The following is a 25,167-nucleotide window of genomic DNA, read 5'->3' on the forward strand; positions in this document are numbered from 1 at the left end:
ATATATAATATTAATGTATTCATCTTTATGTCAACCCACCCATAAAATATAATTAAAAAAAATTTTTTTTTAATCAAGGAAGGAACCCTTGAAAACAAGTGTGTAGGACCGGGGCGCCTGGGTGGCTCAGTCGTTAAGCGTCTGCCTTCGGCTCAGGTCATGATCTCAGGGTCCTGGGATCGAGCCCCGCATCGGGCTCCCCGCTCCGCGGGAAGCCTGCTTCTCCCACTCCCACTCCCCCTGCTTGTGTTCCCTCTCTCACTGTGTCTCTCTCTGTCAAATAAATAAAAAAAAAAATCTTTAAAAAAAAAAAAAAAAAAAAAAGAAAACAAGTGTGTAGGACCCACCAAAGTCTTAATGTGTGTGTGTGTGTGGGGAGAGGGTGTTTCTTCTACCACTGACAGCTCATCTTGGACTCCCAGGTATCTAACTGGCCCCTCCCCTTTGAATGCTCCCCCAGAGGCCACAGATGGGTCTAAGAGAACCAAGGTTCTCCAACAATCCCAGGGTCAGAACAGACTCCTGCACCCAGGCTTAGAAAATGCCCCTCTACACTGTTACATACTTGGGCAAAGGGCAGTAGGGAGCTGGGGAGGGGTTCAAGAACTGTGTGGGAAGGCAGAGAGGGGAAATACTATGTTCTAGAGTGAGTTTATGAATCGTTACCACCCCTCTGATGCTGACCCCATAGAGGAGGAAGCATGGGTTCAGAGAGGTTGAGACACTTGCTCATACTCACACAGCTGGGATTTAAACCTTAATAAGTCCTTGATCTGACACCCAAGCCTAGGCACAGATCCCTGGAACCCCTTCCTCAGCCACTGTGGGACCTTGGGCAGAGCATAAAGAGCAGCTTCTGTGCGGACCACCCCGCCATCCCTGAAGACTGTTCCCTTTTCTCCATTCCTGCTCCTTCCAGAGCTGAGGGCCTCAATTTCCCCTTTGTGCGTGTGTTGGGGCGGGGGTCTCCCTCTAGTAACCAGAAAGGGAGGGAAAGGGGAGGGCTTGGCTCCCCCCACGCCCACAATGAGGCCCCAAGTGCGGCGGGTCTTCCCGGAAGCCCACCTCCCGCGCGCGCCGTCCCGCGGCAGGAATGGGGCTCGGCCCCTTTAAATCCCGCCCGGGCAGGCCGGGCCCGGACCGCGCCCTTCCCGGATCCGCGCCCCCCGCGCTCCCCCGCGCCCAGCCCGAGACCCCGCGCGCCGCCGAGCAGCGCCAGGCCCGCGGGCACAGCGGCCGTGCGCATCATGAGCCGCATCTACCACGACTGCGCCCTCCGGAACAAGGCGGTGCGGAGCGCGCGGCTGCCGGGGGCCTGGGACCCCGCCGTCCACCAGGGGTAGGCCCGCCGCGCTCTGCCCCCGCCTCCCCGGCCCCGGCTTGGAACCCGGGCTCCGGGATTGGGGAGGGGACCGCGATCCGGGTGCGGGTGGGAGGGAAGGCGGACCTGGCCACAGCTACCCCCCACCCCAACGCTCCCCTGCGCCCTGCGGCCGGAGCGCACCCCCTAAAACACAGATAGGCTTAAATCTCCCCACTGCCCCCCCCGCCCCGTACCCTTCCCGACGCCTACACGGAGCTCAAAAGCACCGACCTTTGTCTCAACCCCTCCCCAGCCGTGACTATGAACTCCGGCCACTTGCCTCGGCGCCCTGCCCGCGGGCCTTGGCACAGGCCGCCCCGCTTCCCGCCCCGGAAGGGAGGACGTCGTGCAGTGACCCCAAGAGCGCGGGCCAGTTGGCTTGGCGTGGCCGTGGGAGGGCAGTGCCAGCCTGGAGGCGCGTGGGGGCTCGGGATGGGGGGGTGGCTGTCGCAGGGAGGTTATGAGAACAAATGGACCATTCCATTTGCAGTTAGAAACGCAAGAATTTGGAGGTGAGGCGGTGGGTAGGGTAAGTAAAGTAGAGCGAGTTTCCATTTTCATGCCCATCCTTTCATGTCCCCACCCCCCCTCTCATTTCTGTGGCTCTAAAAAGGGAAGCCTCTGGTTCTGCTTTTTATGAGAACTAGGAGCGGGAAGCGGGGATCTAGTTCCTCTCGGCGAGGGACCCGGCGATCTTGGACTAGTCATAAAACTTCTAAGTTTGGGTTTTCCCGCCATTAAGTGGGTATGAATGAGGAGAAGAATAGAAAGTGTTTTAAAACAGGTGGAAAAAAAAACAGGTGAAAAAGGAAGATACTTTATAGCACCTTAGACCCCTCCCTCAAATTTGGCTAAATAAAAAAGTAAAATCCTTTATATTTAGTAAGCACTTAATAGTTTACAAACACCTTCACTTACACGATTTATGCTGTCATCACAGAAGCAGTGAGGTGGCTGTTACTCTCCCATTTTGTAGATAAGAAGACTGAGGCTCTGCTTATAGTAAGCCCTTGTGGGAGGGGCCACAGCTTGGTCTTGCAGCCTGAGGCGTCCCCCCTACCCTCTATGCAGAGCCCCAGGCTTTGGGACCCTCGGAGGAATGGAGGAATGGAGGCCCCATGTGGGAAGCACAAGGAAAATGGTTGTTCAGTACCAGGCCTGCTGGGGTGGGGGTGGGGGGCGGCCAGGTGACTAGCAGATGCTTGTGGGCCCTGCTCTTTGTCCCAGTGCAGACTCTGGCCTGGGCCGTTGAACTTGTGGTTCTTCCCTGAGGACTGACAGAAGCAGCGGATCCCTTCTTTCTCTCACATCCCCAGGGGAAACGGCGTCCTGCTGGAGGGAGAACTGGTAGATGTATCTCGCCACAGCATCTTGGATGCCCGTGACAGGAAGGTGAGGATGCCTCCCCGGGGACACCCGCAGGGCACTGGCTTCCCGGTCCTCAGCCACCAAGCCATCTCCCTGTGCTTGGCTCTGCCAGTGCCCAGACTTGGGGTGCAGCTCATTCCTGGAGGGGCTTGTAGGGCAGGTGGGGGGTGGGTGGGGAGATAGCAGCCCAAAGGGGCCACTGGGTGGGAAGGGGTCAACTGGGACTGTGCTGGGCAGAGGACAGAGGGCAGGACCTGGCTTCTTGCTAACAAGACAGACCAGCCCTAACCCCGTGGCGTGTTTGGGGCTGGGATTGGGAGGGTGAGAGCAGAAGGGGTGAGATGACTGGTTCGGGGCTGAAGCTGTGTGTGAGCTGGAAGGCACTGTGAAGAGGTCCTGTTGCCTTCTGTTTAGAGTGCTGGGAGCCTTGCTGGGTGGGCAGGAAGAATGGCTCTTTATTCTGGGAGGGCCGAGGGCCCAGATTCCTGGCTTCTGGTCTGGTGGTTCCCGCTGCCCGAGGGCCTGATGGACAAGGTCAGAGCGGGTTAGCAGCCTGTGCGGGTATGACGGGGTCAGCAGTGACCTTCCCCTTTCTAGGTACCAGGTCTGTTCCTGGGAGGTCTCACGTCCTTGGAATTTTTTGGAATTGCATTATTTAAATGTACTGGTGGAATTTGCTTTTAGAAGGACCCTTGAAGTTCTCCCTTTGCAAAGTGGTGAATCTCTTGGCATGGGCTCGCTCGTCTTTGAATACCACTGTGTGGCTGGGCACTTTGGGTTTCTGGGACCTCCTCGTGCATACAGGCGGGGACGTTGGGCTGGGAGGTGGGTTGCTGTGTGCAGGACCTTTGTCCAGCCTACAGTCTGTGTTGTTGACCCTGCCGGGGGCTGCATCTCCCGTGTCTGCACGCCTTCTTCCCTTGCGCTCTCACGCCCCTGGGGTCATGCCGTCTGTCACCCCGCCATCTCAGGTGTGCAGAGACACACCTCTGCTTCTTGCCCGTGTCGCTTTCCCGAGCACTAGTTCTGAATTTCCACCCCCTCCCATACAGCCCCACTCTGGTGTGCTGACCACCTTAGTTCCTTGGTCTCTAAGGCCGAGCTCACCTCCTTGCCACTGAGGCAGGCCAGAGACCTGGTGCTACTCAGAGCCTGTTGCTGTTCTGCGGCCCAGGGGAGAGCCTCTGCTCGCCCACCCCCTCCTTAGTGTGCGAGTCAGCAGGGTAGACAACCAATCCAGAGCCCCCAGCCAGCCTGCCCAGCAGAGCCGACACTAGTAACTCCAGCCTGATGTGGGGCTCTCTTAGCCCGGCCCGAACTTGCCTCCTCTGAGTTCCTCCTTCCTCGTGATAAGGCAATAGACCTCCCAGCCGCTGGTCACAGGCCTGCAAGCCCCCACTGTCTCTTCCTCCCCTCTCCCCCAGGCCAGCCGTGCCTGGTCCTGTTGGCCTGCTCCCTTGACCATCCCTTCCCTGGCCCTTCCCTTCCTCTTTCCACTGGCCTCACATGGGCCTCAGGAGCTTCGCCTGTCCTCATCAAACTTGCACCTGCCCCTCCTTCCTTCTGGCTGCCCCCAGCGCTCGTCCTTGCCCTGCAGCCAGCTTGTTTCCCAAAAGGCATCTCTGAGGATCTCGCTGCTGCTGAGAAACCTTTGGGGATTCCTTCTTGTCTACCAGATCAAATCCAAACTCCAAGTACCAGCTCAAGGCCCATCTCAAACTGATCCTACTTGCATTCTCAGCCTGGGCGCCCACGAGGCCTCTGCGTGCCCTGCGTTGCTCAGACACGCACATGGGACCTTGACTTTGATTTCGTACCTGTCCCAGGCTTTGAATAGTCTCCCTACACCCTTTCCCCCCCGCAGTCATAGGTCTCTCCAGCCTTGGAGACCTTGCCTTTTCTGTTTCTCCTAGGAGGTGGATTCCTCTTCTTCAGTCTCTGGGAGCGTGTCGTCCACCTGCTTGCATTAGAGTAGCTGGCAAACAGCGTGGCCAGCTCGCTCTGTGTCTCCCACTGTGCTTGCTCCTCTATCCTCTCATTGAACCTTTACAGCACTCCTGAAAGTAGACAGCACGTTGTCCCCCTGCCCCAGGGGAAACTGAGGCTAGGAGGGATTTGCCTCAGGTCCCACATGTGTTGGAAGACGCACAATGGCCGCCCTCACTCAGAACCCTCACACAGCCCTTTCCATGACACTTTGGCTTCTTTCACTCCTGCTTCACAGTATTTGGGGTCCTTGGTGCTTGGGTTATGGTTTTGTGTCTGTGTTTTCTGTCTCTGGCTGGGTGGAGACCGTGGGGTCAGGCCCGGGGCCTGCCGTCTCATGGCTGTCTACGTGGTTCATTTTGTGTGGCAGGTGCTGTACTAAGCACACGATTGGATGAATGAATGAATATTGGGCCGTGGGGGGGGGAGGCATCTGCCCAGCTTGAATATATTTTGGCGCTGAGGGGGGATTCAGGGTGGAGGGAGAGGTTGGGGGGGCGGTTTGCAGTGGAGCCCTGTGGGAGTGTGTGTGTTGGAGGGTGGGGGGAGTGAAGCACCCCCCTCACTCTCTCTCCGGCCCCAGGAGCACTACTATGTGCTGTACATCAGGCCCAGTCGCATCCATCGCCGGAAGTTCGACCCCAAGGGAAATGAAATCGAGCCCAACTTCAGCGCCACCAGGAAGGTGAACACGGGCTTCCTCATGTCATCCTACAGTAGGTATCCTCCATCCTTCCTCCCTCAGGGCCTCCTGACCCTGTGGCCTTTCTGTGTCTCTAGGGGTCTCGTGGCCCCTAGTGAGTGTCTTAGTTGTGGTTGGCCTTGAAGCCCATGTCTGGCCTGAGGGACCCTGACTGGACTCCTTCCTGCCCCCCCATTCACTCAGAGGATCCCCAGTGCCCCACCTCAATCCCCAGGGCCTGGCTGGCCTTCCACCTCCTGCCGACTCTTGCAGTCGGGCAGAGTCGTCCATGTACCCGGCTCTGGGCTCTCACTGCCCTTGTGCAGAGCCTCCATTTTCCTGCCCAAATTCCCATGTGATTCTTAGGCCCTTGGTGACTTCATTCCTCTTTCCAGCAGGAAAGAGGGGGGACCAGCAGGCCTGTTAGGAAGCTGTGATGGCCGGATTAAGGGCCTGTCGGTGAGGATGGAGAGACTGGACAGATTGGAGACAGAGGAGGGACAGTGGCCTCGGTGTTTGGTGACGGGGAGAGGGAGGGAGGAGTCAGGGACGACCCTGGGGTTTGCGCTTGGCTGCAGGTGTGGGGAGAAGAGTTCTGTCTGGGACGTGTGCTCGCACTTCCGGGGAGAGGTCAATGTCCACTGGGGCCTTGGGGACACCGTTCTAGAACCCAGGAAGCGGGCTGGGCTGGAGGCACATGTTTAGGAGTGAGGACACACTGCTGGTACTGAAGCTATAAAAGAGGATGGAGTCGCCCAGGAGGCCATCTTGGGGAAGAGCAACCACAGGAGAACAGGGAAGGAGCCTGTAAGGGGCAGGAGAAGGGACCCCTGCAGAGGGCTGAGGGAGAGGGGGAGCCTGTGTGTCTCCGAGGCTCAGTGAAGGTGGGGGGTGGAATATGAGGGAGAGGTAGCAATGGGGTCAGGTGCTATCTCGGGCCCAGTAAAGTGGGGACTGCGGAGCCTCCGGCAGGCTCACAATGAAGAGCTCCCAGTGACCCCGGTCAGGGTGGGAGTGGGGGTGGGGGACGTCTGAAGTAGTGGGTGTCAAAGCCAGAATTCAGGAGGGCATTAAGGAAAGATCCAGTATGGAGAAGGAGAGCCCGGTCCCCGAGGAGGGGGAGCGGGTGGGATCCGGAGCCCAGATGGAGGAACTGGCTTGAGGCGGGAAGGGGACCCGTGGTCCTTTGAGACAGAAACAGAAGAGAAGGAGGAGAGGTTTCATGTGCTTATCGGTAAATTGACAGGTGGTGGCAGGGGGTGAGTAGCCCCACCTCTGGCTTCTGCTATCTTGGGAAGTGGAGGTGAGGAGGTTTGTCTGAGGGACATTAAGCAGGGCGAGGGCTGAGCAGAAGGGATCAGTTCAAAAGCCCTTGGTGGGAGTGAGGCATCTGGGGAACCCCTGTAGAGCTTGGAGGTTTTACACCCTGACAGAGCTTGGAGGTTTTACACCCTGACGGAAGGGGGTGTGGGCTCCCTGGGCTGGCTGGCTGCTCTCCAGCAGAGCCCTGCCCCCGGCTGCCGGTGTGGAGAGGACCACCTGCAGGACCGTTTGGGGTTGCTGAGCTGGGGGGTCTCTGTGCACACGTTCATGAGGTCTCGGGGCCTTGTGAGTCCTCCTGGCCCTGCAGGTCCTCACTGCTCAGCCTGGGACACCGCTACCCATCCCCTGGTCCCCAAGCCGGGATCTGCAGATTTGGGACATTTGGGGCAGGCAGGTGAGGCTATTGGAATCCTCCCTGAGCCCTGAGCTTTGCCAGGACGGGGATGAGCAGGCCGAGGAAGAGTATGGGGATCACCACCATTTGCTGCTCATTCCAGCAGACCCCAGCCCAGCCCGGAGACCCTGAGAGCCTGGAGAGAACCCTGGCTCGTCACTGGGGACTCCGTGGGAAGGCAGAATTCTGTGGGGGGTTGGGATCCTGCCTCCCCCACTGACTAGCTGTGTGACCTTGGGCAACTCACCTGTCCTCTCTAAGCCTTCGTTTTCTCCTGTGTCAAAAAGGAATAATTAAGACATTTACATGCATTGAGGGTCTCCCACGCGCCAGACACTGTGCTGAGTGCTTTACGCGTGTTACTTCACTTACACCTCACATCAACCCTATCAGGTAGGTACCGTTTTTATCCCCATCTGTCAGGCCCAGAGAGGTTAAGTCACTTGCCCGAGCTCACGTGGCTTGTAAACAGGTCAGCACCAGGCAGCCTGGCTCCAGAGCCCACGCCCGTAACTCCTCTGCCAGGAGTCCCCCCGGTGAGTCCCGGCACCGCGGGGTCGCAGAGCTCTACCTTCAGGTGCTTATGAGTATGTAGAACCCTCAGGCCTCCCCTGGCTCCTGAAAGACCCCCCTGCGTGCTTGCTTTTCCGGCAGTAACGACCTTCTTGTGCTGTGTGCCTACAGAGGTGGAAGCAATGGGGGACACGGACAGACTCACGCCCGAGGCGCTGAAAGCACTGGTACAAAAGCCAGAGCTGCTTGCGCTGACGGAGAGCCTTACCCCCGACCAGACAGTGGCGTTCTGGATGTCCGAGTCAGAGATGGAGGCGATGGAGCTGGAGCCAGGGGTCGGGGTACGGCTGAAAACTCGAGGCGATGGCCCCTTCCTGGGTGAGCATGTCCCCGTGGCCTGAAGAGGCTCCTGGCCTCCTGTTTGAGGCTCCTCTACCCCTCCTGCTTAGAACTCATGGGAGCAGGCCAGGTCTGCTTAGTCCTGAGATTTAGTCCTAAGTCTCTGGACAAGTGCCCTGGGGCCAACAGCCTAGACACTCTGGATCCTGGGGTGCCGCCCAATCCCGTGGTTCCTGTGGGTGATGTCTCCTATCTAGTGCCTCGGGGATCACACTCAGGGCCTCCCCGAGGGCACCCAGGTCTGAGAGAACAGTGGTTTAACCCAGGCCTCGGAGACCCCAGCAGAACAGGCCAGCCCCCTCTATGTTTCCAAAATAGGGAGATGGGCCATTCAACTTCTTCCCTCCTTTCAGAGTCATTAGCCAAACTTGAGGCTGGAACAGTGACCAAGTGTAATTTTGCTGGTGATGGAAAGACAGGGGCATCCTGGACAGACAACATCATGGCCCAGAAGTCTTCGGAGGGAGCCACAGCGGAGACCCGAGAGCAGGGGGACGGGGCGGAGGACGAGGAGTGGGTAGGTCAAGAGAGATGACTGTGGGCCTGGCATTGGTACAGTCTACCTCTCGGCAGGAGTTTTGTCTGCACGGGCTGAGGTTGGGTGTAGGACAAGAACGCAGCAGCACACAATTCACACCCCCATTTCACACCCCCAGCTTTGGTGGAATTCCACGGGATTCCTGAGTGTGTGTTAGCCTCAGGAAAGTTCTTTTCAAGGAATGAACGGTGACCACTTGAGACCTTTCTTTTTGGTGGCTCTGAACTGTGCCAATCTACAAGAAAGTCCCAAAGATTGATAAAAGCAAGGGATGGAAAGAATGGACTATGGAGGGGAACCTGTGAAACCTGATGCCGTTAAATCTCCAGACATTTTCACTTCCAGTGAATACATTAGCCATGTTGTGGCAGCTGAGCTGAATGAGCATTTTTTTTCCCCCTCCTTCGTTCTGGGCTCCCTGCCCAAAGTGGCTGCAAAATGGCTGGCTTGGTCCTCACTAGGTTGGGTATTTTTTTTTTTGCCAAGGATCAGCCCCCTAGTTGATCTTTAGTCTATCCACGGTTGATGTGTTTTTCTGAAGCGTATTTCACCCGAAGATTTGAATTGATGTCAAAAGGCCCCAAATTGAACATTTAAAACAAAGTCACAGAAGAATGGGCTATTTACCTAGGTGATGCAGATAATGATACTTGCCAGAGAAAGCAGGGCAGAAAGAGTGGAGGGTCTGGAGTCCCCTTTTTCTTAAAAAAGTGAGTCTCAGAATGAAAAACAATTAGAGCCACCAGACCCGATCCCTGGGCCCGCTCAAATGAGGTGAAGCCAAGAAAGGTGGCTGAGGGTTCCGCTGGTACTCCTCAAGGGAATCCTTGTTTGTCTGATGACTTGTAGGAGACTTTTATGAAATGCGCTCTGTTCATACCTCTTTACTTAACCCCGAGGACGACTGAGGTGAGTGGGAGTGAAGCGCCTCCCGGGCCCACCAGCACTGCTGAGAATCTCTTCCATCAACATTGACTCTGGAGTTCGAGGGAGCGGTCCGCCAAGCCTTCCCTGGTTCTTCCTACAGCTGCCATGGAATGCTCTTGGAATAAGCAGTGCTAAAATCAAATCCAAGACGGTGACATGAGCAGTGGTGCCCCATGCTGTGGCTCATGGAGGGGCCCTCCCTCTATGTGAGTCTAGATCTCCTAGATGTTTCCATGGTGGCCCTTGCCCTTAAATGGCAGCCTTGTTTCTGGAAGCAGTCAGTGGAACCAAACTTGGTCTTTGTGTAGACTTGGGGAATGTCCCTCATCTGCATGCAGAGTGGCTCAGGGGTCCCTTCCTCTGCCCTCATATTTTCTCCTATACCTTCCACGCCTGCTCCCCCGCCCCCCTGGCCCAGTGCTCTGAGTTATAGTCTTTGCTCTCTTGTTCAAACCTCCTTGTCCCCTCTGTGCCCTTTTCCTCCCCTAGAGCTGCCAATTCTTTATTCCTCCTCTGGTTCTCTGCCACACGGGGGGGTTGCTGTCTCCTGACCTCCCTGGCTGCTTTGCTGGGGATGCTGTTCTCAGGGAGGCCTAGAGTCTTCACAGGTGTGGCTGGCTGGTCCCCACCTTTCAGGCTCACCCTGCCAGGCCACATTTTGATAACACCTTTGCCGCTATCGTTCTGTACTTTGAGAACTTTTTATGAGTGAGTAAATCTTCAGAAAAGGATTCCTCTGCATTGACCGGGTTATGTCAGGTATTAACGGTCTTCCAGCTGAGCAGTGATCCCGTAAGAAGGAAGCCATGTCTTTTTGATCATGAACATCGCCTTGCTGGGTAGTGCGCCCACACTCAGATCCAGGATGGCTTGTGGAGTTGAAATCCACGTGTCCTAAGAATGGGGCAGAGACTTGGTGGCATTTGGATCCTGCTGGCCTCAGGGACAAGAGAGGGTGGTGGTGAACTAACAAGTGTTGAGCCCCCTAATGTATCGAACACGGCACTAGATGCTTTCCATGATGATAATCGTAGCCACTGACTGTCGAGTGCTTCCCGGTGCTAGTGTACATATCCCCTGCTTTTCAAAAGTTATATTAGGACACTTGACGTTCATGAAAGACCTACCTTAGTACCTGTTTTTTCTAACCAAAAGAAATCTGTGTTTTTATGAAAATAAGGCAAAAAAAAAAAAGGAAAATAGCATTCAGCATTTGTTTCGCAGGGAGCCATTATAGAGGCCGCGCACCCCAAGTAGTGAGAGCGACCCCACCAGTCTCCTCTCCTGGGAACATCTATGCTTTACTTCAATTGATTTCGTGTGTGTGTCAGCAAGATGTGCCCAGAAAAGCCTAAGAAAACGCTCAAAAATTTTTCCATATAAATGAATGGTGATTGCTTCCTCACTGTCTCTCATTTCAGTTTACAAAAGGTTTCATAGGAATGCTGTACTTTTTGGATAGTAGGGGAAACCTGTACTTGCTAAGCACTTGCACCATCTTACTTCACTGTCACAACAATCCCGTGAGGTATGTGTGATTATTATTCCCAATTTTTTCATATGATTCCGAAGCTTAGAGTCTCCATCTATAGTATATAGAGGAAAGAGGAATTTCAACTCAGGCAGTCAGATTTCAAACTCTGTATTCTTTACTGGGTTATTCTGCATGTACATGTACACTCCAGGGAAGAAAAGGGGCTTCAGAAAGGTTAAGGCTACTTGCCCAGATTCACAGCTGCTAAGTGGCACAGCCAGGATTTAAATCCAGGGCTGTCGAAAGCAAAGCTTATGTTCTTCCCCCGTCCTTTGCCTCCTTGGCCTACAGAAGGACCTTGGACATGGGGGCCAGAGGAATCCTGGCTCTGTGAAATGGGGTTATATTCCTAGACTTTGGGGAACTTGCCTAAACCCTTGACTGCTGGTCTGCCCAGGCTGAAATCAGTTCTATTGGTATTAGCAGTTGAGCAGGTAATATTATGCTTCCAGAATTTGTTACTATGGTTCCAATTTTCATTTACCTTCTTGCATATTTGAGCCTGGGCTTGACAATATGGCTGTGAGGCTTGGGATTCACACTTCAGTGAGGCCACCTGAAGTCACAGGTCACTGGTCTGCTCACGATCTCTTCTGTTCTTGTTGCCCTTTTCTTAGTTCAGACCCTTGTGACCTCTCACCTTGACTGTTATAATAGCTGCCTCCCTGGTGTCCTGTGTCTGAATGGGGCTGGCTGGGTGTTGAGCGTGCTGGGGCCTCAACCATGGGGGTGGCCAGGGAAGTGGTTAAGCAGCAGGAGGATGGGGGATATTAACTAGAATAGAGACACCTGGTGAGGGCGTCCTGCTGCCCATAGCACTGTGGCCAAAGGGTATGGCAAGGTCATATAGGCAGGCCACCATTCCAAAAAAGGAGGTCCGGTGTGTCAGTGGGGGAAACCCTGGGCAACAAATGGGCTTAGTGTCTTGGGTGGGCGGGGAAGAGATGAAGGAAGGGAGGGAGGGAGAGAGAGAGGAAGGAAGGATGGAAGGGAGGGAGGGAGAGATGGAGGGAGAAAGGAAGGAAGGAAAAGGCCTTTGTGGCTGGAGCTCAGAGAATGGGTGGAGGTAGAGGTTGTTTGAGATGATGCAGGAAATCAGGCATGACATTTTTAGCATGTTAAGTATTTTAGGACTTTATCCTTAACTTCCTGGAAGCCAGTGATTCTGGGGAGAGTGATACGATTTGATTTGTTTCTATCAAAGATCACTAGACTGCAGAGAAACTGAAGGCAACGAGCCCAACTGGGAGACTGCTTTAATTGTCACAGTGAGAGGCTAGAGTAGTTTGGTGTATAGCGACAGGAGTGGAGATGGAAAGAAATCCAGGTAGATGGAGGAGGAAAGGGACTCCCCAGCAAGACAAGAGCACCTGAAAAGCCATGGAGGTGGGGGAGGGGCCCGCTCCTGGATTATGCAAATTGTGTACATGGTTGTTATTATACCATACCTACACATAAAATTTGATAATCCTTTTTCAATTAATGTTATATAATCACTTTCCATATTGCTACACAGTCTTCATAACCATTGTTTAAGATTGACTACCATTTAATAGCTCTATCATTGCCCAATTTTTGGATAATTAATTGATTCCTACTTAGAGCTAATTTAATTAACATGTCAGTAAGTGTTTTAGATTATATAGTTCCCTAAATCTCACCCATACAGCCTCCCTGCCCTGCCCCCCCTACGCCCCCCCCCGCCCCGTTCCCCACTCCCACCCCTCTACTGTATTTTTGTATTTTGAGGTTATTTCTTTAGGGACAGATTCCCAGGAGTCCGATTACTGGGAATCTAGGAGTTTTTTGTAAAAGTTTTTTTAGATTGTCAAATTGCTTCCCAAAAGTGTTGTTCTAAATTATAATTTTACCAGCACTGTAGGAGAGGACCATTTTCATGCTACCCTTGCCAGAATTGGGTGTATTAACATTTAAAAAATGATATTTGAGGGGCGCCTGGGTGGCTCAGTTGTTAAGCGTCTGCCTTTGGCTCAGGTCATGATCCCAGGGTCCTGGGATCGAGCTCCACATCGGGCTCCCTGCTCCGCAGGAAGCCTGCTTCTCCCTCTCCCACTTCCCCTGCTTGTGTTCCCTCTCTTGCTGTGTCTCTCTCTGTCAGATAAATAAATAAAAACTTTAAAATAAAATAAAATAAAAAATGATATTTGATAAGGTAAAAACAATACTTTAAAGTTCATACTTTGTGATTAGCCTTTCCCCTCGATTAATAGTGAGCTTAAACATTTTTCCATGTTCATTACCTAGATATATTTCCTCTTTGCTTACTCAGTTTCTTTGCCTATTTATATACTGAAGGTGGAGGTCTTTTCGGCTATTTAAATTTTAAACATAACCATTTACCATATTTTAACAACTTCTCTGTTTTTAAAAAATTGATTTTCTTACAAACATAAAATCTTTATATAGATATATCTGTTGACTTTTTGTGATTTTTATTGCTTCTAAGCTTATATTCTCCTTTCAGATGTTACTCAGTTTCAATTCTTCCATTTTGGTTATTACCTGGTTTTACATTTAAGTCCTTAATCCACTCCGCCTTTAATTTGTGAAAGGGTAGGAAGTGAGATAACTAAATAGCTTATTTTCAAATTGCTAACCAGTTATCCCAACATATTTATTGGATTCCTTCCCACTCTCAAGTTATGATGGCTCCTACATCACATATTAAAGTTATTTTATACTTAAATTATTATTCTATTTCAATAAGTCTCCCTATAGTAACAATTTGAACTATCATAGTAGGTTTTAATAGTTGGTAGAGCTAAGTCCCCCTCATTATTCTTCTGTTTTAGAATTTTCTTTGCTATTTCTCCTCAACATTTGAAACATTTTGTCAAGTTTCAGTGCATATTTATTGACTTTGTTTTTTTTTTTTTTTAAGTATGCTCCACACCCAGGGTGGAGCCCAAGAGCCCAACGCAGGGCTTGAACTCACGACCCTGAGATCAAGACCTGAGCTGAGATCAAGAGTCCAATGCTTAACCCTTCGTTTTTTTTTAAGTTAAAAAAAATCTGGCACCAAGAGTAATACATATTTATTTTAGAAAATTCAAAAAATGAAAAACATCAAATTTCACTGCTGTTTGTTAAATCGCTTATGTACTAAATTATATGCCATGCGTTGTGCCAAGTGCTTACAAACAGTAACTAATTTTGTGTTTAACCATCTAAGTAGAATCATTTTTTTCAAGTAGAAAAAAACCTACTTTTATAGTAAAGGAAACATACCATGCCTGTTTTACAGATGAAGGCATTTGCCCAAAATACCCAGGGGGTCAACAGAGCCAGGGTTTTAACCAGGGCAGTGTTGTTACAAGGGCCTGTGCTGAACACTTGTGATGCTGCCATTCCATCAGACATGATGATTATTCATATTTTGGTGTATCTACTTACAGTCTTTTACCAAGTGGGATATCCACGTACATACCTTGTGTGATCTTTTCACTTACAGATATGCCATGAACACTTACCTATACCATATACCTTTCACAGTATTATTTTTAATGACCATTTAATATTACTCATGTGCCTGCGGAACAAGGCATTTAACAAATAACTCGTTTCAGAATAATTTGTTTCCCATTTTTCCCTGAAGTTAACACTGCTGAGACGTACATTCTTTTTTTTTTTTTAAGATTTTATTTATTTGTCAGAGAGAGAGAGTACAAGCAGGGAGAGGAGCAGACAGGGAGAGAGGGAGAAGCAGGCTCCCCGCTGAGCAAGGAGACCGAGATGGGACTCGATCCCAGGACCCTGGGATCATGACCTGAACTGAAGGTACAGGCTTAACCGACTGAGCCAGCCATGTTCCCTGAGATGTACATTCTTGAGGTTTTTCACACGTCCACAATTTTTTTATTATAAATTCTACAACTGGAAATGCTGGGCCGAATGTTCTCTATATTTTAAAGGCTTTTGATGTCCACGGTCAGTCCTCTGGACAGGTGATCCCAACGTGTAGCTCTAGCTGCAATAAGGGACGTGGCTCCCCCTCACCCCCACTAAGTCATCAGAAGGAGAAACCAAACCTACCAATTTGGGATCGCCACGTGGATATGCATGGAAGAGTCCCTGATTCCACCTTCACTACCGACCATGGAGAAACGGCCCTTCTGCACGAGCACGCATTTGTGTAATTCACTGCAGCACTGTATGTAACACGGAAAAACGGAAATGAACCAAACGTCCCCTAAGTGGCCAGTGGCTAAATTAGCGGGCACCTCCACACTGCGGACCGTCCTGCAAGTGTGACGGGGAAGGCAGGGCTGTACGCTCTCGCGCGGACGGCGGGACAGAGAGGTCCCCGCCGCCCGGTCGCCTGGGAGCGGGGCTGCTTTCGGGAGCTTCGGCTTCGGGATCGGCTTTTCCGATGTGCTCCGCCCTGGATTCTGCGGCAAGCGTTCCGTCTGGGCGAGCGGCGGAGGTCCGGGTTCGCGCCCTGGCCAGGCCCTGACTGGCAAGCCGATGCTAGCCGAGGTGACGCCCCGGCCCGGCCCCGCGGTCATAACCGGCCCGGCCCCCGCGAGCCCGCCGCCCACCCCGGAGCTTTCTCTTAGGGGTGCAGGGAGGCCGGACTCTTCGCGGCCGGGCCCTTGGGCGCGGGGGCACGTTTCCGCCGGCCTCGCCCCGCAGCGCACCCACCGGAAGTGGCCGTGTTGTGACGGAAGGAAATGCTTTGTGGGAGCTGCCGGCGGTGGGAGAAACGTGGCCGGCGAAGATGATTCAAGCGATTCTGGTTTTCAACAACCACGGGAAGCCGCGGCTGGTCCGCTTCTACCAGCGTTTCGTGAGTGCGGCCCAGCTTCGTCGCGTCCCTTCGGAGCGCCCGCGCTCCCGCTTCCCTCCCTTCGGCCGTTCCGGCCGGCTGACCACCTCGGGCTCCTGGCACCGGGCGTGACCCTCACACTCTTCACCCTCCTTGCGGGACCCGGGCGGCTGTCGGGCCGTCTGTCCCACCCCCGCGCTCCCTCACCCCTTCCTGGACCCCTGCATCTCTCTGCCATTTGGTGCCACTTCCCGTTGGGTCTCAGGGCTCGCTAAATGACGGTGGGGTGTGCCCCATTGAACACGCGACTGATTGAAGTCCCTTTAATCTTGTCGGTCCTTAAGCGCGGTTGTAAGAGTAGGAAGACACATGCCAGCTTATGGAAGTTTTTGCTTTGGCTAGAAGATCTGGAGAAGTGCTTTCTTGGGCTTATTTTGCTTCATTGCTGGCCGGGACTGCCCAGGCACTGGATACCCTTCCTCCTGTAGAGTTGAAGAAAGTCAGTTTAAAAGCGGGAAGCGATGAGAAATTATAAATGCTACCGCGTGAGGGCTCAATAAATGATAATATAAATTTGAGTTTTCCCAGAAACTCCTCTGGGAAAACACAAACATCATTATTTGTCTCTTGCCCTCCAGCGTTGTATTTCTTCGTGGCAAGGTTTCAAAGTGTTACAGACATAGCTGGTGAAACGAAGAGGGGAAAGAGTCAGAAGACTCCTGTTCAGGCCTCAGCTCACCTTTTTTACCCTGTGTCTATTGACCTTGTGTTTTTCCTCTTTTTTTTTTTTTTTCTTTTTTTTGTCAAATAGATACGAACAAAATAATTTTACCTTTTTCGTGGAATTTTTAAAGCTAGATTACATTTTATTAGATATTTTGAGATAAAACTTAACAGTCAATAGAACCATTCAGTTTGTATTTGCATTTGTGTGTGTGAATTTTTTTTTTTTTAGGTGTTACTGAGAAATAAATCACATACATATAGTTCACCTATTTAAGGTATACAGTTCAGTGGATTTTAGTACATTCACAAAGTTGTGGAACCATACCCATGGTCGATTTTAGGACATTTCCATTTCCCCAAAAAGAAGCCCCTACCCATTAGGAATCATTCCCTGTTTCCTCCTAACTCCCTCAGCCCTAGGCAACCACTAGTCTCCTTTCTGTCTCCCTAAATTTTGCCTATTCTGGACATTTCATATAAATGGTATACAGTATGTGATCTTTTATGACTGGCTTTTTCCACTTAATATGTTTTTAAGGTTAATCCAGCTTGTAGCATGTGTTAATTCTTCATTCCTCTTTATTGCCAAGTTATATTCCGTTGTGTGGATATACTATATTTTGATTGTCCATCAGTTGATGTTTCTACCTATGGCTCTTGTGGATAATGCTGCTGTGAACATTCATGTACAAGTTTTTATGTACACATATGTTTTCATTTCTCTAGGTTATAAACCTAGGAGTAGAATTGCTGGGTCATATGGTAACTTTATGGTGACCATTTTGAGGAATTGCCCAACTGTTTTCCAAAGTGGCTGCACTGTTTTACATTCCCATCAGTAATGATAGGAGTTTCAATTTTTCCTATGAAAATTTGTTTCTTGCCCTATCAAAATTTGCCTATCAAAATTTGTTACTATCTTTTTGATTAGAAACACTTTAGTGGGTATAAAGTGGATTCTCATTATGGTTTTAATTTCCGTTCCCTAATGACTAATGATGTTGAACATCTTTGCATGTCCTTATTGGCCATTTGTAAACCTTCTTTGGAGAACGTAGAATTTTTGTAAGAACCACATTAGCTTGTGAGAGAAAGTTACTTTGAAAACCGCAGAGAACTAAAAACTATTGAGGGATTGTTAAAGTCATTGAGGCATGTAAGCAAGTGGTAGTTCACCTTTCTGTTGAAAGTAGAAATAAGGGGCGCCTTGGTGGCTCAGGTCATGATCCCAGAGTCCCGGGATGGAGCCTTGCCTATGGCTGGCTCACTGCTCCGCGGGGAATCTGCTTCTCCCTCCGCCCCTCGTCCTGCTAGTGCGCTCTTTCTCAAATAAATAAATAAAATCTTTCAAAAAGAGAGAAATTAGTTAGCTTCACTGTTTCATTACCACTTCACCTATGACTGCTGCCGCCTCCCCCTAGGGTCAGATAAAAGGCTTTAGTTTGAAAGATGTTTTTATCAGGTTAAAAAGTGCTGATACTTAGCATGTTTTGTATTTCCAAGTACACAGAGTTAATCCTTTACACATCCTGGCGTCAGTGAGCTTTGTGTCTTTAAATGGAAACCAGGAAAATAGTAACTGATTGACTCAAACTTACAGTGACTAGTGATTAGCAGGTTTTCTTTTTTCTTTTTTTTATTAAGTTGGTTTATTTTTTTTTAAGGATTTATTTATTTATTTGACGGAGCGCGCACGGGACAGCATAAGCAGTGGGAGCGGCAGGCAGAGAGAGAAGCAGGCTACCCAAGGAGTAGGGAGCCAGCCAGAGGCAGGGCTCCATCCCTGGATTCTGGGATCACAACCTGAGCTGAAGGCAGATGCTTAACCAAACGAGCCACCCAGGCATCCTATTAGCTGGTTTTCATTGATTGAGTAAATACTGAGAGCCACTGTTTATCCACGTTGAGTCAAAGTTATGAAAAATAATTTCTCCACAGTTACATTTTCCCTGTTTTTTTTTGGTCTTTATTTTTTCTTTTATTTTTTTAAGATTTTATTTATTTATTTGACAGAGACACAGCAAGAGAGGGAACACAAGCAGGGGGAGTGGGAGAGGGAGAAGCAGGCTCCCCGCTGAGCAGGGAGCCCGATGCGGGGTCCCAGGACCCTGGGATCACAACCTGAGCCGAAGGCAGACACTTAACGACCGAGCTACCTAGGCGCCCCGTCTTTCTTTTAAATAACTATTTCAAACTAAAATTCAATGCTTTATTATTTTTTTAAAGATTTTATTTATTTATCAGAGAGAGAGTGCGCACAATCAAGGGGAGTGGCAGGCAGAGGGAGAAGCAGGCTCCCCGCTGAGTAAGGAGCCTGATGTAAGACTCCATCCCAGGACCCTGGGATCATGACCTGAGCTGAAGGCAGACGCTTAACCGACTGAGCCACCCAGGCGTCCCAAATTCAGTGCTTTAGAAAGAAGGGATTAACATTACTTGAATCTATTTTCTGACTCTTAGGGCAAGTCCAATCTGAAGGTTTTCTTAAGCTTTGCTACTCAAAGTATGATCCCCAGGCCAGCAGCATTGGTATCACCTGGAAGCTTGTTAGAAATGCAGTCTCAGGATGTACCCCAAACCTACTAAATCAGAACCTGTATTTTAATAACATTCCCAGGTGATTCATTGCACACTGAGATGTGAGAGCTTTTAATTACTTTTGTCTTAATGATCAGTTTCTTCCTTCCATCATCCTTTTTTTTTTTTTTTTAAGATTTATTTATTTATTTGAGAGAGAGCAGGGGGAGGGGTAGAGAGAGACCATCTCAAGCGGACTCCCGGCTGAGCGCACAGCCCATGGCAGGGCTCAATCCCACAGCCCCGAGATCATAACCTGAGCTGAAAGCAAGAGTTGGAGGCTTAACTGACTGAGCCACACAGGTGCCCTCCATCATCCTTTTATTTTTTTTAACCATACTTATGAACCTCCTCTGTATAAACAGTGTGAATTTATAACTCACAGTGTGAGTTATCAAGAGGTATCATTACAGTCGAGCTTTCTTGTGTATGGTAGTGAAAAAAAAGGATAACTGTTCAAAATTCTAATCTGTAAATAGAACTTTTTCTGTCAGTAATACTTTGTTGGTGAGTAACACCCCATCTAATATGTAATGCCATATTACCAGTACAGAAGATGGAAAAATTCAGTTTGTTTTTTTTTTTTAAGATTATTTATTTATTTATTTGAGAGAGAGAGAATGAGAGAGAGCAAGCACATGAGAGGGGGGAGGGTCAGAGGGAGAAGCAGACTCCCCGCCGAGCAGGGAGCCCGATGCGGGACTCGATCCAGGGACTCCAGGATCATGACCTGAGCCGAAGGCAGTCGCTTAACCAACTGAGCCACCCAGGCGCCCGAAAAATTCAGTTTTTAGAAACATAATTACACAATTAAATCTTGACCTCCTTGAAGGGTTAGACCTATTGACATTTGTTATTTACCTTGGCATAGATATTTCCTAGGTGAAGGCAAAATATTCCAGGACTGGCCTTCTAGTTATCTTTGACCTTTTATGAGAGTTTATCAGTTCTCCTTTCCTTGTTTTTTGTTTTTTGGGGTTTTTTTTCTAAGATTTTATTGATTCAGAGGCACCTGGGTGGCTCAGTCGGTTAAGCATCTGCCTTTGGCTCCGGTCATGATCCCTGGATCCTGGGATCGAGTCCCACATCAGGCTTCCTGCTCATCGGGGAGTCTGCTTCTCCCTCTGCCCCGCCCCCCAACTTGTTCTCTCTCTCTCTCTCTCTCAAATAAATAAAATCTTTTTTTTAAGATTTTATTTATTTGAGAGAGAGTGTGCGAGCAGGGGGAGGGGCTCAGGGAGAGAGAGAATCTCAAGCAGAACCCACTTTGGGGCTCAATCTCATGACCCTGAGATCATGACCTGAGCTAAAACCAAGAGTCAGACACCAAACCAACGGAGTCACCCAGGCTCCCCGCTCCTTTCCTTGGTTATTAACTATAAGGCTTACCTATCAAGACAGTAATGGTTAGTGACTTGATGGCCAGGTAAATATACCCTAGCTTAATTCCTGTAACTGAGTCTTTTTTTTTTTTTTTTTAAGATTTTATTTATTTATTTGAGAGAGAGAGCATGAGAGAGAGAGAGCATGAGAGGGGGGAGGGTCAGAGGGAGAAGCAGACTCCCTGCTGAGCAGGGAGCCTGATGTGGGACTCGATCCCGGGACTCCAGGATCATGACCTGAGCTGAAGGCAGTTGCTTAACCAACTGAGCCACCCAGGCGCCCCGTGTAACTGAGTCTTTCCCATTTTCCATAGATTCCCCTTTTATTTTTCCTTTACTCATCACTTCTTTTTTTCTGGAAACTGGTACCAAATGTTCAGATTGTTCCTTGTTTGGAAGCACTTCTCTCTTTGTTCATCCCCATCCATGGAATGTAGTTTTTCAGACTGCCTCCCCCGCTACTGATTCACTTTTATTTCTTTTATTCCATTAGCCAGAAGAAATTCAACAGCAGATTGTTCGAGAGACCTTCCATCTAGTTCTCAAGCGAGATGACAACATCTGTAACTTCTTGGAAGGTGGAAGGTAAATGATGGGCTTCCATTTTCTCCCTGTGTATCCACTGTTGGGTGCCCTTCATCACTCTTGCCTCTTCAGGTAGTACTCAAGTGTCAGGTGGGTACCTGAGCTGCTCACGAAGGGACCCAATTCTGTTTTGGAAGCTGTTGAATGGTTGTGCTTCAGATATTACTCATTTAGATGTTTGGTTCCTGGGAGGGATGGCAGAAGAAAAGGTGAGGTAAAGTGGTTTTAGGCACCTCTTCCAAACTTGGTTGCTGTTCCCCTGGTAAACATGGCCTGTTGTTTGGCCTGTGCTCACCTTTCTGTTGCACCTGTTCTCATTCTTTGGCATAGGGTTTCTCTTTGAAATGTTTAATTAAGATACAGCCATTTAAACGTTTCCCGTCTTCCACAGTTTGATTGGTGGCCCTGACTACAAACTGATTTATCGGCACTATGCTACACTCTACTTTGTGTTTTGTGTGGATTCATCAGAGAGTGAACTTGGAATCTTGGACCTCATCCAGGTATGCATAGTCAGCTAATGATGGCAGCCACTAAAGAGAATTTCACTGGATTTTTGAGTAACCATCCTGTAGATCTTTTTGTCAGTCTTTTTATTGATACTGGTAAGAGTTGCCAGATGTCCACCATATGGTGCTGTAAGAAAGCTCCTAGCAACCCGTAAAAACTCCTAGAGCTTTCGGACTCATTGGTTTCTACCCAGCCCTCTCACTGCCCTTGGTTTTCATGTACGATTCTGATACCAATTCCGATGTGTGTGCTTCCCCCTCACCACCACCTAGCAGTTAACTCAGTTCTCTGTGGGCAATGACCAGGTGTTCCACAAATTTAACTCAATTCTGACACTATCTACCTGAAGATAGACACCAGTCACAAGTCCAGGTTGGTGTCACTTGTGCTTCCGACTGACTGGCTATGGATTGGAGGTTCCCATGACTTCCTCCTTGGGTTTAATTTGCTAGAGTGGCTTACAGAACTCTATAGAAGAACATGGTACTTACTAGATTACCATCTTACTATAGAAGGATATAACTCAGGAACAGCCAGATGGAAGAGATTTACAGGGCAAGGAATGGAGAAATGGGGAAAGGGCTTCCATGCCCTTTCCAGTCAGGCCACTCTCCAAAGTCCACCAACCTGGAAGCTCTCCAGACACAGACCTGTTGGGTGAGATCAGGGGTGGGACTGACAGTTCCAGTGCTCTAATTGCATGGTTGGTTTGCCTGGCAACAAGCCCCCATCTTCGGTGCCTTCTAAAAGTCACCTTATTAACATAAACAGGATACCTTTATCATTTAGGAAATTCCAAATTCCTTTATCACTTAAGGAACTCTGTGCCAGAAACAGGAATGAATACCAAATATTTTCTTATTATAAATTACAGTATCATACCATGTTATGAAATTTTTTTCAACTATTAAGCCAAATGACATTTAAGAATTCATACTTTTTATTTTCACTTGTAATTCTAGCCTAAGACAAAGATACTTGATGTTTTGGTTAGTCTATGCAATCTTAACATAGGTAAACATGATTTTTTTTTAGGATTTTTGAAAATTAGAAATGGCTTACAGATTCTTTTATTTTTTTATTATTATTTATCCATTTGAGAGAGAGAGTGAGTGAGAGAGAGAGAACACAAGCCGGGGGTGAGGGTGGGGGTAGGCAGAGGGAGAAGCAGGCTCCCCACTGAGTAGGGAACCTGACACGGGGCCCCATTTCAGGACTCTGGGCCCATGACCTGAGCCGAAGGCAGACACTTAACTGACTGAGCCACCTAGGTGTCCCGTGGCTTATAGATTCTTTTTACTGTCTTTATGGAAACTGAGATGTGTAGGGACCCTAGCTTGGGAACCATTAATTTAGTATAATTCTATCATTTTAGATTTTTTTTTTTTTTTTTTTATTTTAGATTTTTTTTAAGAGTAATTTCTGCATCCAACATGGGGCTCAAACTCAGAACCCCGACAGCAAGAGTTGCATGCTCTACCGACTGAGCCAGCCAGTGGCCCCTAATTCCATCATTTTATATGTGAAATTTTAGGTAGGCTTCCTTTAAGTGACTTGAATAAGTTTCTTAAGTAGAAAGCACTGAAATAGAAGCTTGCATTAAAACCTAATTAACAATTATAGAAAACTCTCTAGCTACAGAAATATAAATTTTACATTCAGAAAATGATTTAAGATGATTAAAAACTCATACATTATATTCGCGTATTGTACATAACAGTATATAAATTATCTAAAAAGATTATCTCAAGTTGTTTTTTTTTTAAAGATTTTATTTATTTATTTGACAGAGAGACACAGCAAGAGAGGGAACACAAGCAGGGGGAGTGGGAGAGGGAGAAGCAGGCTTCCCGCCGAGCAGGGAGCCTGATGTGGGACTCGATCCCAGGACCCTGAGATCATGACCAGAGCCAAAGGCAGATGCTTAACGACTGAGCCACCCAGGCGCCCCTCTCTAAGATGATTTAAAAAGCTTTCTTAAAACACTTGAGTCAGATTGGACATTGAGAGTCAATGTGGCATAATAGAAAGAGTTTAAGATCTAGAATCAGAAAACCTGCATTTGAGTCATGGATCTACCATCTGAATAGATGTATAGGTTATAGGATTCAGTTGTGACAATGTATTTTATAGTATTGTAAACTATAGAATGCTATAAAAATGTGCATATAATAAGTGTATTAGAAGAAAAAGGAAATAGTGATAATACAGTTTAAAAATTGGGATGCGGTTATTGGAGGAAATGCACTTCACATATCTATGTTGTCAAGATAAAAAGAAATTAACCCTACAATGTAATGGGCGTTTATTAAATAATGGGCATTGGATTTGGGAAGATAGATAAATAGAAGATGAAAATAATAGGAACTAAGGGGTTTGATCTTTGAAAAGACAATGAAATCAATGAATAGTTGGCCTAATATATTGAGGATAAAAGTCAGAAAACATCAACATGTTTTTAGAGGATGATATACGTAATTGTATTACTAATGTATTTGAAATAGCTGACTTCAAAACATAAATACCCAAATTAGATCAACAGCAAGGCACTTAATCCAGTATTAGGATGAAATAAGAAAGGATTAAAAAAACCTGACTACTTAATAGATTCAGTAGAATTTTTAAGTGTTGAAGTACAATAAAACCTCTGTATTGCATAAGGTATTTCTTAAACTGAGAATTTAAAAAATCATATTACTTAAGTGTATTTTACAGTGTAAATTGGTAGTAATCCAAAAGCCTCTCAAAAAAAGATCCTACTCACATATTGCATATTAGTTTTGGTACAGAATTACTAAAGAAGATCTTAGCCAATAATCACTTGTAGCAAGTCAGGAGACCTGGCTCGTGTTTCTATCTGTCCTATTAATAAGCAGTGTGACCTTAAATCATTTACACTTTTCTGGCTCAAGGGTTCTTGTTTTATGTTTTGGCTCTTCAGTGTGTGTGTGTTTCAGTTTATAAGTGTACAAGTTGTTCTTTTCTAGCTCTGAAAGTACTCTCTCAAGACTAGCTCATTCTAGAAGAATTATTCATTGTGTACAAATTGTCTTTATCCCAAGGATGCAAGTCAGTTTAATAAGGGGAAAGTTCTTAGAATCTATTACAGCAGTAAGGAAGATAGTGGAGACTGATAGAATTGCATCAGAGAGAAATGATTTTCAAATTATATTCCCGAAATGCTCTTGAATTGGAATAGGAAGCATTTTTCTTTGATTATTTAGTGCATATTTATTTATCGTAAACTATTTTTGAAGAAATAATACATGTACATGGTTCAAAATTCAAAAGGCAAACCAAGAATATGTAGTGAAAAGTATTTTTCTCCCTCTTTTCTCTAGTACCTAGTTTATTTTTCTAGGAGCAGCAAATTTTAGTTTTATTTATTTATCTTTTCAAGATTTTATTTATTTGTTTTTATAGAAACCCTTTTATTTTTTTTAAGATTTTATTTATTTATTTTGAAAGAGAGTATGTGAGCGGGGGGGGGGGCAGAGGGGGAGAAAGAGAAAATCCCAAGCAGACTCCCCACTGAGCGCAGAGCCCATGGCGCATGGGTGGGGGGGGGGGGGGG

At 48.2% G+C, this 25,167-nt stretch overlaps 1 protein-coding gene across 5 annotated transcripts in view; it reads left to right on the forward strand.

Moving 5' to 3' along the window:
* The first annotated feature begins 1,169 nt into the window (after positions 1-1,169).
* The window catches only part of LOC116624196 (AP-3 complex subunit sigma-2), a 68,624-nt gene continuing 44,626 nt past the window's right edge, over positions 1,170-25,167 (forward strand). For 2 of the 5 annotated variants that reach the window (XM_032391899.1, XM_032391900.1), the window contains exons 1-7: positions 1,170-1,339; positions 2,680-2,755; positions 5,301-5,433; positions 7,801-8,007; positions 8,382-8,545; positions 20,992-21,083; positions 21,475-21,586. In XM_032391899.1, coding sequence (XP_032247790.1) covers positions 1,248-1,339; positions 2,680-2,755; positions 5,301-5,433; positions 7,801-8,007; positions 8,382-8,545; positions 20,992-21,083; positions 21,475-21,586 — 876 coding nt within the window. In that variant the 5' untranslated portion in view covers positions 1,170-1,247. Of the gene's footprint in view, positions 1,340-2,679; positions 2,756-5,300; positions 5,434-7,800; positions 8,008-8,381; positions 8,546-9,465; positions 10,225-15,625; positions 15,835-20,991; positions 21,084-21,474; positions 21,587-25,167 lie in introns of those variants that run through there. The other 3 variants (XM_032391901.1, XM_032391903.1, XM_032391902.1) reach the window with 3 other exon arrangements.

This window comes from Phoca vitulina, unplaced genomic scaffold (genome assembly GCF_004348235.1).
Source record: "Phoca vitulina isolate PV1807 unplaced genomic scaffold, GSC_HSeal_1.0 scaffold65, whole genome shotgun sequence".
NCBI classification, from domain to species: domain Eukaryota; kingdom Metazoa; phylum Chordata; class Mammalia; order Carnivora; family Phocidae; genus Phoca; species Phoca vitulina.